A 14735-nucleotide genomic window follows, 5' to 3' on the forward strand; every position below is an offset into this window, starting at 1 on the left:
CTTATACAATGTTATATGTCAATTATATCTCAATAAAACTGGAGAAACAAATTTTAAATAAAATCTGTGTATTTTATTTTGCATAATTTATACCTTGATAAAAAAATAAATACATAATAGGACTAGTAAAGACAGTTACCTTCTTTTTTCCTGCTTCTTTGTTTTGATTTTGTTTCTGTTTTTTTAATTTTTCTTCAGTATTGTTCAGCTAATAAGATTTAGTCATGAGACTTCACCAGTGGTCCAGTGGCTAAAACGATGTGCTCCCAATGCAGCGGGCCTGGGTTCAATCCTTGGTCAGGGAACTAGATCCCATATGCCACAACCAAGATCTGACATAGCCAAATAAATGGACAAATATTTTTAAAAAATTAGTCGGTGTTGGCTTGTTTTTCTACTTCCTACACTTTGGTCACCTCCCCAATTATTTTATATCTGATGACAACCCAAATATCTGCAGTCTCCCAACTTTTCTGTTTCTTTTCTCTTTTGTTCTTTTTTCCCCTTTCTCCTTCTACTTTTCTTAAGATAATGGAAGGGACTTCCCTGATGGTATGGAGGTTAGGACTCCCAGCTTCTACTGCAAGGGGCCGAGGCTTGATCCTGGCTGGGGAACTAAGATCCCACAAGCTGTGGGGCATGGCCCCCACCCCCACCCCAAAGACAACGGCAACACCATAAAATCTTCCAAAGAGTTCTCAGGCTCCTGATTCCTTCCTACTAACCCCTCTCCCTGCGTGTTCGGCATTTATGAATACAGTAAAGTGTGATCAACAAATCATGTACTTTGACATGCACCTGTAGGATTTTGCACTTGCTGTTATTCAGTTGCTCAGTCGTGTCCAACTCTCTGCGACCCCATGGTCTGTAGCCCGCCAGGCTCCTCTGTCTCCACTACCTCCCAGAGTCCTCCGCTATCTCCAAGAGGTTGCTCAAATTCATGTCCATTGAGTTGCTGATGCAGTCTACTTTGTAGCATGTGTCAGATATGAGCATGACACTCTTGCAGGTAGACACTGATAGCCCTGCGCACCTGTCTCATAAAGGCATCCTACATTTGTGTGTCTACAGTGCTGAAGTTTTGGGGTTAATTCTGTTGTTGTTGTTGTTGGTGGGGGGCGGTGAAGTATAGTTGATGTACTGAGATTTTGTCACTTCTAATCCACACAGGAGCTTCAGAACAGAGGCTTCACCTCCTCGTTTTCCAGCCCTCTCCTCGATGTGTACTCCCCACCCACAAGTTCCCTCGTAGTCGTGACCCTGCACTACAGGTGGCCTTAGAGAATTCCAGTTTCTTTCTCTCATTCTCTTTCCCACCAGAGGCAACCATTCTAACATGTTTTGTGTTCCTCATTCTGTGTATGTTTTTGTGCGTGCGTGCTCAGTCATGTCTGACTCTCTGCAACCGCCATGGACTGTGATCACTCACCAGGCTCCCCAGTCCATGGGATTTCCCAGGCAAGGTTACAGGAGTAGGTTGACATTTCCTTCTCCAATTAATTATACATATACAAATTTTAATATGTATACATACATAGACATGTATACGTTCAGTGGACATGAATTTGAGCAAACTCTGGGAGACAGTGGAGGACAGAGAAGCCTGGAGGAGTACAGCCCGTGGAATCACAAAGAGTCAGACGTGACAGTGACCGAGCAACACATACACATGGTCAGGCACACCTCCCTTTTCTGCCCTTTGAAGATACTGCATTTTTTACAAATTGAAGGTTTGCTGCAACCCTAGGTTATCAGATCGTTGTTAGCTTTTTTTTTTTTTGGCTGTCCCGAGTCTTGCGGCATTCAGGATCTTTGATCTTAGTTGCGACATGTGGGATCTAGTTCCCTGACCAGGGATCAAACCCAGACCACCTGTACTGGGAGCAGGGAGTCTTAGTCACTGGACCACAAGGGATGTCCCAGCATGTATTTTTTGGTAATAAAATGCCTTTTAAAAATTTTATTTGTATTTACTTATTTGACTGTGCCAGGTCTTAGTTGTGGCATGTGGGATCCAGTTCCCTGACCAGGGATCGAACCTGGGACCCCTGCATTGTGAGTGCAGAGACTTAGCCACTGGACCACCAATGAAGTCCCAAGTGCTTTTCAATTAAGGAGTGTACATTGCTCTTTTGGACAGAATACTTTGCACACTGAATAGACTACACTGTAGCATAAACATAACTTTTACATGCCCTGGAAAATGAAAACTTGTGTGACTCTCTTCATTACAGTGCTCTCTTTATTGTGGTTGTCTAAAACCAAACAAGCAACGTCTCTGAGATACGTCTGTATTGGCTCTTCACTTTGGGTCATATCATTTATTTATTTAATTATATTTAAATTTATTTATTTTAATTGGAAGACAATTGCTTTACAATATTATGTTGGTTTCCGCCATACATCACCATGAATCAGCCAGAGGTACACGTATGTCCCCTCCCTCTTGAGCCTCCTCCCTCACCTCCCACGCCATCCCACACCTCTAGGCTGTCACAGAGCACTGGGTCTGAGCTCCGTGTCTTATAGAGCAACTTCCCACTAGCTGTCTGTGTTACACACGGTAATGGATATGTTTCAATGCCCCTCTCTCAATTCGTCCCACTCTTTCCTTCCCCCACTGTGTCTAAAGTGTGTTCTCTATTGCTGCCCTACAGGTATGTCCATCAGAACCATCTTTCTAGATTCCATACATATGTGTTAATATATGACATTTGTTCTCTTTCTGACTTAGTTCACTCTGTATTAAAGGCTCTAACTTCATCCACCTCATTAGAACTGAGTCAAATGTGTTCCTTTTTATGGCTGTGGGTCATATCATTTAATTGGTATAAAAACGGGACCATTCTTCTGCCCTGGAGAATTGTCAACATGCTGGTTTTGGTTGACTGTGTTTTCAGTTGAAATGTGAATCTATCCCTTATGTTCATGATGAGCTGTGGTTGATCTAGAGGCTTGAGGACTTTCTGATTCAGCTTTTCATCAGGACTGTATTCCAGGCGGTGTTCTGTGTTGCCTGTTACAGCACACTGGGCAGCATGGGATATCTGGTTGTCCCCCAGTGGTAAGGGAAGAACAGCAATCAGGTGATGTCAGCCTCCTCCATCAGAGCTTCACCTGACAGAATCAGTCACATTAATTGTGTCCTAAATCTGATTTCATTGGAACTTGCAAGACAGTGACTTTGCCTAAATCTGTTCATCCTCCTCCATCTATTTTTAAATTCATGTAGTAACTTTGGTTTGTTTTAATGACAGTACTTTGGCCACCTGATGTGAAGAGCTGATTCATTTGAAAAGACTCTGATGCTGGGAAAGATTGAAGGCAGGAGGGGAAAGGGATAACAAAAGATGAGATGGTTGGATGGCATCACCAACTCGATGGACATGAGTTTGAGTAAACTCCGGGAATTGGTGATGGACAGGGAGGCCTGGCATGCAGCAGTCCATGGGGTCGCAAAGAGTCTGACACGACTGAGCAACTGAACTGAAATGAATAAATTTGCTACTCAATATCTTGACCTGCAGCTCTCCTTCACTGCACTTCAGTTGCTCGTTCCCACTTCATTATTACCAACATCTTCAGTGTGTATAATCTCAATTTCAAGCATTCTGTTTGCAGCAACACCTTTTTATTTTGATTTCCCCATTTCACATCCCATCTTTTAGTTCCACGTCCCATCTTTTAGTTCCACTCAACTGTAACCATTTATCAATCAAGTGTCTGCCTCCAATGCGGGAGACCTGGGTTCGATCCCTAGGTTGGGAAGATCCTCTGGAGAAGGGAATGGCAACCCACTCCAGTATTCTTGCCTGGAGAATCCCATGGACGGAGGAGCCTGGTAGGCTACAGTTCACAGGGTCGCAAAGAGTTGGACATGACTGAGCGACTTCATCTTCACCTTCAGGACTACTTCCCATCCCTGTCACTCACCTCTGGCAATGCAGGAGGTTTGTTGTTGTTGTTGTTTTCAATTAAGAACTTTTCCTCATCAACTCTACTGTGTAACTCTTAGGGTCTGTGACAGAAGAGTAAAGTGCTTATTACACAGTGTGATTCTATATCTCAGTGAAACTGGAGGAAAAGATGAAAATGACTGATTGTCTTTCTCACTGTAAAATAACCCACTTTATCTGTTATTATGCTCTTTTTCTTAAAATCGACTTTGTCTGATATTAATACTGCTCTGCTGGCTTTCTATGTTACTCTTTGCATGATGTATCTGTTCCTTTCCTTCTACTTCCAACCTATCTCTTTTCTCATGTTTAAATTGCAGCTCTTTTTTCTAAAGAAAGATTTGAGTTGCCAGATAACAGGAACATGAATTTGTAATTACAAATCCTCCCACAAAGCAAAGCTCAGGCTCAGGTGACTTCTCTGCTTAAATTCTATCAAATAGTTAAAGAAAAAATAATATGGACACTTTATAAGCTCTGTCATAAAAAAAAAAGGAGTATGAGAACATGTTTAAAGTCATGAGTTGTTCAATAAAGCTGATTAGATTTTCAATTTTTTTTAAAAAAGTGAAATTCTTTCTTTTAAATTCATTTTTAATCTTTTTTTCTGATTTTTTGGCCACATTTCACAGTGTTTAGAATCTTAGTTCCCTGACTGGGAACTGAACCCTGGCTATGGCAGTGAAAGTGCAGAGTCCCAACTCCTGGACCTCCAAGGAATATCCTCCAAGTGTAATGCTTTTTCTTTTCTTTTATATATATATAATGTGGACCATTTTTAAGTCTTTATTGCTTCCATTTTATGTTCTGGTTTTTTGGCCATGAGGCATGTGGCATCTTGGTTCCACAACCAGGGATCAAACAGGCACCCCCTACATAGGAAGGCCAGGTCTTAACCACTGGACGGCCAGGAAAGCCCCCTAAAGTGCAACTCTTGTCATAATATGGGCTTCCCTGGTAGCTCAGTTGGTAAAGAATCTGCCTGCAATGCAGGAGACCCCAGTTCGATACCTGGCTCAGGAAGATCCACTGGAGAAGGGACAGGCTACCCACTCTAGTGTCTTGGGCTTCCCTGGTAGCTCAACTGGTAAAGAATCCACCTGCAATGTGGGAGACCTGGGTTCAGTCCCTGGGTTGGGAAGATCCCCTGGAGAAGGGAAAGGCTGACCACTCCAGTATTCTGGCCTGAAGAGTTCCATGGACTGTATAGTCCATAGGGTCACAAAGAGTCGGAAACAACTGAGTGACTTTCACTTTCTTGTCACAATATATGGTTACCTGTGTTTCCTTCCCATGTGACAGCTTATGTGTTTTCACTGGAAACAGGCACAAAGAGGCATTGCTTATATTCAAGTTAATATTTTATTTCTTCCTTTGGTTTCTGGTTACATTTTTGTACATTTTTCATGAAAATTCACTTTTCTGGATGTGTATTATGCTTTCAAATGTTTCTGTCAGCATTTACAGCATTGAAGTCACTTTGTCCACTAGCAATAAATACACAGCTGTAAATGCATTCCGCCTTCACAGTCCATAGAGGCTCACAGTGCCCCTCGAACCAGCAGATCCTCCAGTGCATGGAGGGATTCCACACAGCATCCATGTCCTGTAGTTAAGACAATTCATCACTAGGGATGCTTCTGTTAAGTCTGAGAAGTGGAGGCTGCTGGCTGTTGATCATTGTTCTCCTGGCTGTGTCGGATCCCATATCCAAAGTATATGGCAAATCCTAGGAGGGAAATGAGACAGAGAGAAGGGAAAGTAGGTGCTCTCCTCATTACAACTGCCCAATAGGGCTCCTATCATGGTGTCTGACACAGTTTAGGAGAGAGGTAGTAGGAAGAATATTGGGTTCCATCACTCAAGAAGCCTCTTTATCCCAGAAAACCACTCACCAATTGCCATCCAGATGCCAAATTGAGCCCAGGTCTGAGTGGTCATCTGTATCATCAAGTAAGCATTCACTAAGGTGCTCACCAGGAAGACGGCAGGCAGAGCAGGGACCTGTGAGCAAAGTCAGTTCATTCCTGAACACACCCCAGATGTCTGAAAGGGAAACCCTACCCCATGAGGGCAGGAAGACTCCAGTTCTGCTCAGACTGTGTGCTCAGTGCTTAGTGAGACTGAGTTTGTAAAGCACTGAGTGTGGATCAGGGAGGAGTCCATTGGTTTCAGCAAATCCCCTCGTTGCCTGTCCAGCAAAGGATGTTTAGACCTAAAGCACACAGACCTTCACTCAAGGTGGACACTTTAGACCCATAAGGTCACCTACCCTGAATGTAGGTTCAAGAGGAGAGGGGCTCTGAGGCTGCCTCCAGATGATGACCGTGACCCCAGTGATGAGCAGCAGCAGCAGCACAGCCACTGTTGTGAGCACGGGGTCTCCAGAGAACACCTGGCTGGACCACCAGTACAGGATCAGGCTCAGGATTATCAGCAGAAGCACTGCAAGGGTCAAGGTGGAGAACAGGCTGGACCCAGAAGACAAAGATGTCAGGACCTCAGGTCACATCCCTCCCCAGGCTGCCCACATCAGGAGGGGCCATCATATCTCCAAGACTCCTCAACTGACAAAATACACACTCCAGTACCACCCTGTCAATTTCAGAATATGACCAAGGAGAAATCCCACTGCTCACCAAGCAGGGAGGCACATCCATAGACAATCCAGCCAGATTTCCGGGTGGGGATGGTGCTGGGAGGGAACCACAGACTCTTTAGAATGCCTGAGATTCCTGCTTCAGGTTCAGATTCCAAAGGACCTCCTTCAGCTTCAGGGTTTGTCTCAGTTTCCTCCTCTGTTTTCTCCATGCTTCCATTCTGGGCTGGTTGATACCTGAATTAGAAATATTAAAGCAATAGTAGTAACAGCCCCTACTGCTGATCCAACATCAGTCTGTCTAATGCCTCTCTTTCCCCAATCAGTGGTAGCAGGACATTAAGGAGGCAGCATGAAGGTGGAAGATGATTCCCTCCCCATCAACCCTTACAAGTCAAAGACCACCCCCCCCCCAGTCCAGGTGTCATGGGGTCTCACCTGAGGACAAGGACAGAAAATGTCACCAGGGAGTAGGCAAGCAGGGACCGAAGTGACATGAGGTCCACCAGGTCAGTGAAGTCGAAGAGTAACGCCATCACCGCTGGGATGAGGGAGCAAAGACAGTGGGGGAAGAGTGAGAAACCACTGGAAATATGCAAGTTAAGACATATGATTTTAAAAGGGTGAGTTCTGTCTATTCACCTGCAAGAGTTCCAGGAACCAAGACAGCCATAATGGGGTTTCCTATGGGTGCAACGGTGCGGACAATGATGCGGGCATCGGTGCGGGCATCAGTGCGGGCATCGGTGGGGGCAGGGATCCAGGTAAGTCTCCGGAAAAGGAGCCCATCCTCTGCCATTGCATAGGTCAACTGAGCCATGATAAACATGATGCTCAGAAGGCTGGAAGGGAAAATGGGAATGTGTGAGAAGGGGCAGAAACAGGAGAGACCGGGGCTTTTGCTCCCTGGTCTACCTGGGGAAGATGCCTTTCTCTCATCTCTCAGTCCCGAGGGCTGGGGATACCCGAGCGTCTGACAGTAGATGAAGAGAAAACCATGAGACTGACCTGTATAAAAGAATGCAGAGGGTGCCAACAGCCACGACATATTTGGCCGGCTCCCACCCAACATAGACGAAAGCCTGCGGCAAGGGGCTCTCGAGCTGAATCAGGTAGTAGGGCACCATGAGGGTGAGGGCCGCCGAGACACCAAAGCACACCAAAAAGCAGATGAAGAAGGAGATGACGACAGCCAAGGGCATGGACCACTGAGGACGGCTGGCTTTGCTCCCTGCAGGATAGGAGGAGGTATTGGGTCACTGGGGTTTCACCGAGGTGAAATCACAAAACCCACTTTACTCTTCAAGTTTCAAAAGCAGCCTAACCTTCTACCCACCTCTGTGTTCAAGGGCAGCCCATTCTGTTCCCAAACCCCGATGGGACACACGATGCCCATGTTACCTGCACTGACAATGTGAGCAAAACCAACAAATGCCTAGAAACATGTAGCTGCTCCCTGGAGAATTCCATCAAAGCCAAAAGGCACAAGCCCTCCAGAACCCAGAAGGCCCAAGCTATGGTGAGAGGAGCAAAGAGGAGGAACGTGAGTGAGGTGTGTTCGGCCATCTCTACTGGGCCCCTTAGTACCACAGGTCCTGGGCTCCAGGGACCCTCACACTTGGACCATCACCCCAGGTCTCATTAGTCCCCACCATGTTCCCAACTCTGCACACCACACACACACGCATTACTACAACCAAGGGTACCCTCCTAACCTGTAGGCATCACCAGATCCAGCTGCAGCCAATTGGTAGTCCTGTTCTGTGAGCTTCCAGTTGTGCAGGTCTCCCTTAATGAAGCCAAAGACGATGATGAAGCTGAGAACCAAAATGTTCAAGCCTGTGAACACGGTTGACTCATAAATTCTCAGAGCCAGGAGTCCTGTGGGAAAAATGGAAAATGAGACAACAAAATAACTAAATCCAGGACTCCCCTGGTGGTCCATTGGTTAAGACTCTGAGCTTCCACTACAGGGAGCATAGGTTCAATCCCTGGTCTGGGAAGTTCCCCATGCATTACAATGAGGCTAGAGAAATAAGTAACTAAATCCAGAGAGACAGAAAGCAGACTAGTGGTTGCCCAGGGCTCGTGGCTGGTGGTTGTGGACAGATGGCAGTGACTGCTCAGTGGGTACAGGGTTTCCTTCTGCTGTGATGAAAATGTTTGGTACTGGATGGGGTGGTGGTTACACAGCATTGGGAATGTACTAAGTGCTGCTGAATTGGACAATTGCAGATGGATATGTTCTTACTGTGACCATCATCTCACAAAATCCATGTCTATCAGATCATCCTAAACTTTTACAATGCTGTATGTCAGCTGTTGTTGCGGTTCAGTCGCTCAGTCATGTCTGATTCTTTGCGACCCCATGGACTGCAGCACACCAGGCTCCCTGTCCTTCACTATCTCCCACAGTTTGCTCAAACTCATGTCCATTGAGTTAATGATGCCATCCAATCATCTCATCCTCTGTCGTCCCCTTCCCCTCCTGCCTTCAGTCTTTCTCAACATCAGGATCTTTTCCAATGAGTCAGTTCTTCTCATCAGGTGGCCAAAGTATTGGAGCTTCTGTTTCGGCATCAGCTCTTCCAATAAATATTCAGGACTGATTTCCTTTAGGATTGACTGGTTGTATCTCCTTGCAGTCCAAGGGATTCTCGAGTCTTGTCCAGCACCATGATCAAAAGTATCAATTCTTTGGTACTCAGCCTTCTTTATGGTCCAACTCTCACATCTGTACATGACTCCTGGAAAAACCACAGCTTTGATTACATAGACCTTTATCAGCAGTGATGCTTCTGCTTTTTAATATGCTGTCTAGGTTTGTCATAGCCCTTCTTCCAAGGAGCAAGTCCCTGTTAGTTTCATGGCTGCAGTCACCATCCACAGTGATTTGGTAGCCCAAGAAAATAAAGTCTCTCACTGTTTCCAATTTTTCCCCATCTATTTGCCATGAAGTGAATTATATCTCAATAAAGCTGGGAAAAATAATAAAGTGGTTAAATCTATGTGGATTTCCTCTCAGTTAAAAAAAAACTTTGATCTCAGTATGGAGGAAGAAACTTGTTGGTCTAGGTAAGTGATTCCCAGCTGGGATGATTTTTTGCCCCACTGGGATATTGGCACTGTCCAGAGACATTCCAATTGTCACAGTTTGGGGGGCTGACTGTCACTGGTATCTGGTACATAAAGATCACGGATGCTGCTCAACATCCAACAATGATTTTTTGAAGGGTACCCCTCTTGGCATGTGGGATCTTCGTTCCCTGACAGGGGATAGAACCCAAACCTTCATCAGTGAAAGCACAGTGTCCTAACCATTGGACCACCAGGGAACATCCCCAACAATGATGTTTTATAAAGCAGAAATGCATAGGCCAGCACCCCACACCAAAGAATGACCCAACCTAAGTTACCAATAGTCCAAGGGTAGGAAAAAATGCCTTGCCTTCCTCTCTTTCTTATTCCAAACCATTTTCCCAGTCCTAATTACCCACCCTTCTGCCTTCGAGGCTTCCCCATGCCAGCTCCCCCTACATACCTGCTCTTCCCTTTCTGTCTCTGGTCTCCTCTCACCTGTGAGCAGCAGCACCAGGCCCAGGGCAAGAAAGTCTGGAAACGAGGCCAGGAAGGAGGGCATTTGCAGAGAGAAAGTTCCCCCTAATGCCTCAGAGATGTGGTTCCCAATCAGGCTGTCAAAGGTGGAGCTCCAGGCCCGGGCTATACAGGCAGTGGCTGCAGCAACAGAAGGAGGAATGTTTACAAGCAGACAGAACTTGAACCCCTATTATGCACCGTGTGAGATATTTGGGGCAGGAGGTGAGCAAAAAACACCTGATCTCAAAGAGTTTCTCATGGGGCGGACAGGGGAGACCCAGGTGATTCACAAAAAGGCCAACTATTGACTATGCTAGGAGATAAAAGTGATGGAAAACAAAGAAACACAGGTAAATGGGAGTAGGAGGGACTAGATCAGAGTTGAATTTTTAAGTTGAGGTGTAAGGGAAAATCCAGGAAGACGACAGCTGAGCAAAGACTTCACTGTGGTCAGGGGATGAGCCTAGGGGCTTGCCTCCCTCTCACCTGCTCCCTCCAGTTCCCTTTCCTCTGGTTTCTCGGTCCATCATTTAAGGAAAGCAGGATAGACCTGCGTGCAATGAGGTCGTGCAGTTTTCCTGCCACCGTTCCCCCTCTCCCAACCCTGCCCTGAGGGTGGATAACAGGGTTCTGATGAACGAGTGAAGCCCCCACTCATCTCTCCTACTTTCTGCATCTTAAGGCCCACTTCTCCCCTATCCCCATCGTCTCACCGATAATTAGATACAGTAAGAGGTTCCAGCCACTGATGAAGGTGTACAGTTGTCCCATTGTGACATAGATGACGAAATACCCAGAAACAGGTCTTTCTACTCTGGCTGCCAACTCGACATAGCAGAGCCCAGACAACACAGTAGTCAGGCCGGCCACCAATAAGGAAAGGATGATTGCTGGTCCAGCTACGTATTTGGCCACTCCCCCAATCAGAATGTATATGCCAGCTCCCAGCATGTTGTCCAAACCTATCACCACCAGGTCCAGGGTGTTCGGAGGATGGGTCTCAGAACTCTCAGGTTCCTCCCGGAACTGTGGCTTCCTGCGGACCAGCTTCTGACCAAACTGGCGAAGATACTGACCCAGCATCAGAGACATAGTTGAGAAGGCTACGATCTGCTGAGAAAGCAAGACATGAAGTCATCAGTGATGTCCATCTGCCCTTGACCCTGGAAGCTCAATTGCACTGAGGAATGGAGGGATGGGGAGCAGGTGGTAAAAGGACACACTGAACAAGTTCTCTCTGTGTGAACTTTGGTTTCTTCGAACGTAAAGAAGATTTTTAATATATTTCAAGGTTACTCGAAGATTTGCTTGAAGAGAAGTGAGGGGGTTGAGAATTCGTCTTCCCAAATGTGCCACTTTGGCTCAGGGATTCTTTATGAGCTGAAGGTAATTAAGACCCAGGAGGCTTGGAGAAGCTTCCTGTCGCTCCCTTGTCTGCGTGTGTCAGTTGCTCAGTCACGTCTTTGCAACCCCTCTGACTCCTCTGTCCATGGGGTTCTCCAGGCAAGGATGCTGGAGTGGGTTGCCATGCCCTCCTCCAGGGGATCGTCCTAACCCAGGGACTGAACCCAGATCTCCTGCATTGCAGGCAGATTCTTTACCATCTGAGCCACCCTTAAGCCACTCGCCAATATACAAATACTGTATGATTCCATTTCCATGAAGTATCGAGAGGAGTCAGAGCCACAGAGACAGAAAGTAGAATGGTGGTTTGCCAGGGGCTGGGGTTAAGGGGGAAATGGGGAGGTGTTGTTAAATAGGGCACAGTTTCCATTTTACAAGATACAAAAGAGCTCTTCAGATTGGCTGGACAGCAATGTAAATATACTTAACATTACTGAACTGTGCACTTAAAAATGACGTAGATGGGAATTCTCTGGCAGTCCAGTGGCTTGGAGTGAGAACTTTCACTGCCATGGACCTGCATTTGATCCCTGGATGGGGAGCTAAGATTCCCCCACCCACAGATCCCCAAGGGGGAACTGTGAACCATGTGGGTGTTGGGGCTGAATTTTTCAAAAAACAGTTATGATGGTAAATATTATGTATATTTTACTACCTTTTTGCTGTTGTTGTTGCCAATGATAAATAATAGAGACCAGCTTCAAAGTGTTGCTGGGTGTAACAAACCCTAAATTGATTTAATATAAATCAACATAGCATTAACTTGAGCAAACTCAGGTGGTGGTGAAGAACAGGGAAGCCTGGTGTGCCACAGTCCATAGGGTCGCGAAGAGACGGACATGACTGAGTGACTGAACAAAAACCTACCATCATCCCCTACAGACACCAACACCTGCTGACCGTATCAGCAGATGACGAACTCATAGATTCAAAAGGCGGACGGTATACAAGAGACCAAAGTTGGTGGCCCACATATTATAGGCCCTGTATAAGGCCAATCTTCACTATTGTTTGAGCACAAGTATCACCCGTCTGTCCCCCTCAAAAAAAAAGTGATAAAGAGCCTGCCTGCCAATGTAGGAGATGTAGGAGATGCTGGTTCGATCCCTGGGTTGGGAACATCCCCTGGAGCAGGAAATGGCAACCTACTCCAGTATTCTTGCCTGGAGAATCGCCATGGACAGAGGAGCCTGGTGGGTTACAGTCCATAGGGTCGCAAAGAGTCAGACAGGCTGAAGTGGCTTAGCACACACACAAGACCTCCAGGCACTGATCTAACCTCCCCTCCCGCTGCCCCCCAACTAATTCTCACACAAAACACAAGAGCTCCCAGCTCCTGCTTTCATCTGTAAAATGGGTCTCTCCACACTAGTCAGGAGCCACGCTGACCCCTCTGCACTCTGGGGTTGCAGAGGTCTCTTTGGGAGGATGTGAACTCAGCGCCCAGTCTTCCACAGAAGAAGGTGACCCCAGACTTACTGGATCCTTGGAGTAGAGTTGGAGCACTGGTCAGTCAGGGAGGCTGAGGGTAATCGTGTGGGGCTGGAGCTGAGACATCTCCAAGAACCGAAGCAGGGAGTCCTGAGCACAGAATGCAGTCCTCACCCCTGGGTTGTTGGGGTGGAGATGGGGCTGGGAGGGCGGGGACCATCTGCTGTGTTGCTATCAGCCCTGACTCCTCTGTGGTTACCCTCGGGGGAGGTTCTGAGAGGGTTCTGTGTTTTTTTTAAGTAGTTAAGATGATTGTGTGTTAATTAATTAGTTTACTGATTGGTATGCTTGGTCTCTGTGGCTGCGTGCAGGGCTTTCTCTAGTTGCAGCGAGTGGGGGCTACTCTGTGGCGGTGCAGGAGCATCTCACGGCTGCAACTTCTCTTGTTGTGGAACACAGGCTCTGGGGTGGGTGGGCTGCACTAGCTGTGCCTTGTGGCCTCAGTAGTCCTGGCTCTAAGAACGGGCTTGGGAATTGCAGGGCACAGGTTTAGTCGCTCTAAGGCGTGTTGAATCTTCCTTGATCAGGGATCGAACCTGAGTTCCCTGCATTGGCCAGCAGATTCTCTACCACCAGGGAAGGCCCTGAGCTGTTTTCTTTGTTGTAGTAAAGTACACACAACAAAATTTACCGTTTAATTCATGTTACGTGTGCAGTTCAATCATGTTCTGTGTGTGTGTGTGTGTGTGTGTGTGTGTGCTAAGTCACTTGAGTCATGTCCGATTCTTTGCAACCCTGCCAGGCTTCTCTGCCCGTGGGAGTCTCCAGGCAAGAATACTGGAGTGGGTTGCCATTTCCTCCTCCAGGGGATCTTCCCAACCCAGGGATTGAATCCAGGTCTCCTACATGTCTTGCATGGGCACCCAGATTCTTTACCACTAGTGCCACTTGGAAAGCCCCTCAGTCATGTTAGGTATATTCATATTTTGTGCAACCCAATTCCAGAACATTTTTCACCTGGCAATGCTGAATCTCTGTTCCCGTTAAATAACAATTCCTTCTTTTTACTTTTCCAGTTCCTGGCAATCATCATTCTACTTTCTGTCTCTGCGAATCTGATGACTCTAGAGCCTTCACTTAAATGGAATCAAACAATAGTTCTCAAGTGTAGTCATGCTTATTTTACTGAGTATGATATCTGCAAGGTGCATCCATCATGTGTTAGAATTCCCTTCCTTTCTAGTGCTGAGTAATACTTTATTATTGGTACATATCTGGTCAGTGGGCACGTGGGTTGCTTTCATGTTCTAGTTATTGTGAAAAATGCTGCTATGACCAAGGGTGTACAAATATCTCTTCCATGGTGCACTTTCAGTTCTTTTTGGTATATCCTCAGAGGTAGAATTGCTAGAGCATAAAGTTCTAAGATTTTTATCTGCTTGTGATGGAGAAGATGTTCACATATTGAGGTATGGGGAAGTCATTTGCTTATACATGCTTCATCTTGAACTGTGTGTGAACTAAACCAGCCTGTCTAACCCCCACAGCTCATCTGCTTTAACCATTGAGGTAAAGAGCATCTGGTGTGAAGATAAGAATGAGTAACTCCCTTCTAATGGTGCCCATATTAACACTCCCTCCAAGATAAGGTTCCCTTCCCGGACACCAGGGCCCTGCTGTCTCACTGCCTACATACTGAGTCTGTCTCTTTTGAAACCCTGAAGGAATACACCCTGTCATGTGCGATG

At 46.4% G+C, this 14735-nt stretch overlaps 1 protein-coding gene across 1 annotated transcript; it reads right to left on the reverse strand.

Moving 5' to 3' along the window:
• Window positions 1-5299: 5299 nt before the first annotated feature.
• LOC138418268 (cationic amino acid transporter 3-like) lies at window positions 5300-13185 on the reverse strand. The gene is given in 12 exon segments (XM_069549416.1): window positions 5300-5685; window positions 5852-5960; window positions 6229-6401; window positions 6596-6792; window positions 6994-7096; window positions 7198-7397; window positions 7564-7786; window positions 7957-8069; window positions 8271-8436; window positions 10132-10290; window positions 10866-11265; window positions 13036-13185. Coding segments are annotated over 11 exon segments (1908 nt in total). The 5' UTR covers window positions 11245-11265; window positions 13036-13185; the 3' UTR covers window positions 5300-5599.
• Between the last annotated feature and the right edge of the window lie 1550 nt (window positions 13186-14735).

The sequence above is a fragment of the Ovis canadensis genome, chromosome 14 (genome assembly GCF_042477335.2).
Source record: "Ovis canadensis isolate MfBH-ARS-UI-01 breed Bighorn chromosome 14, ARS-UI_OviCan_v2, whole genome shotgun sequence".
Taxonomy (NCBI): Eukaryota; Metazoa; Chordata; class Mammalia; order Artiodactyla; family Bovidae; genus Ovis; species Ovis canadensis.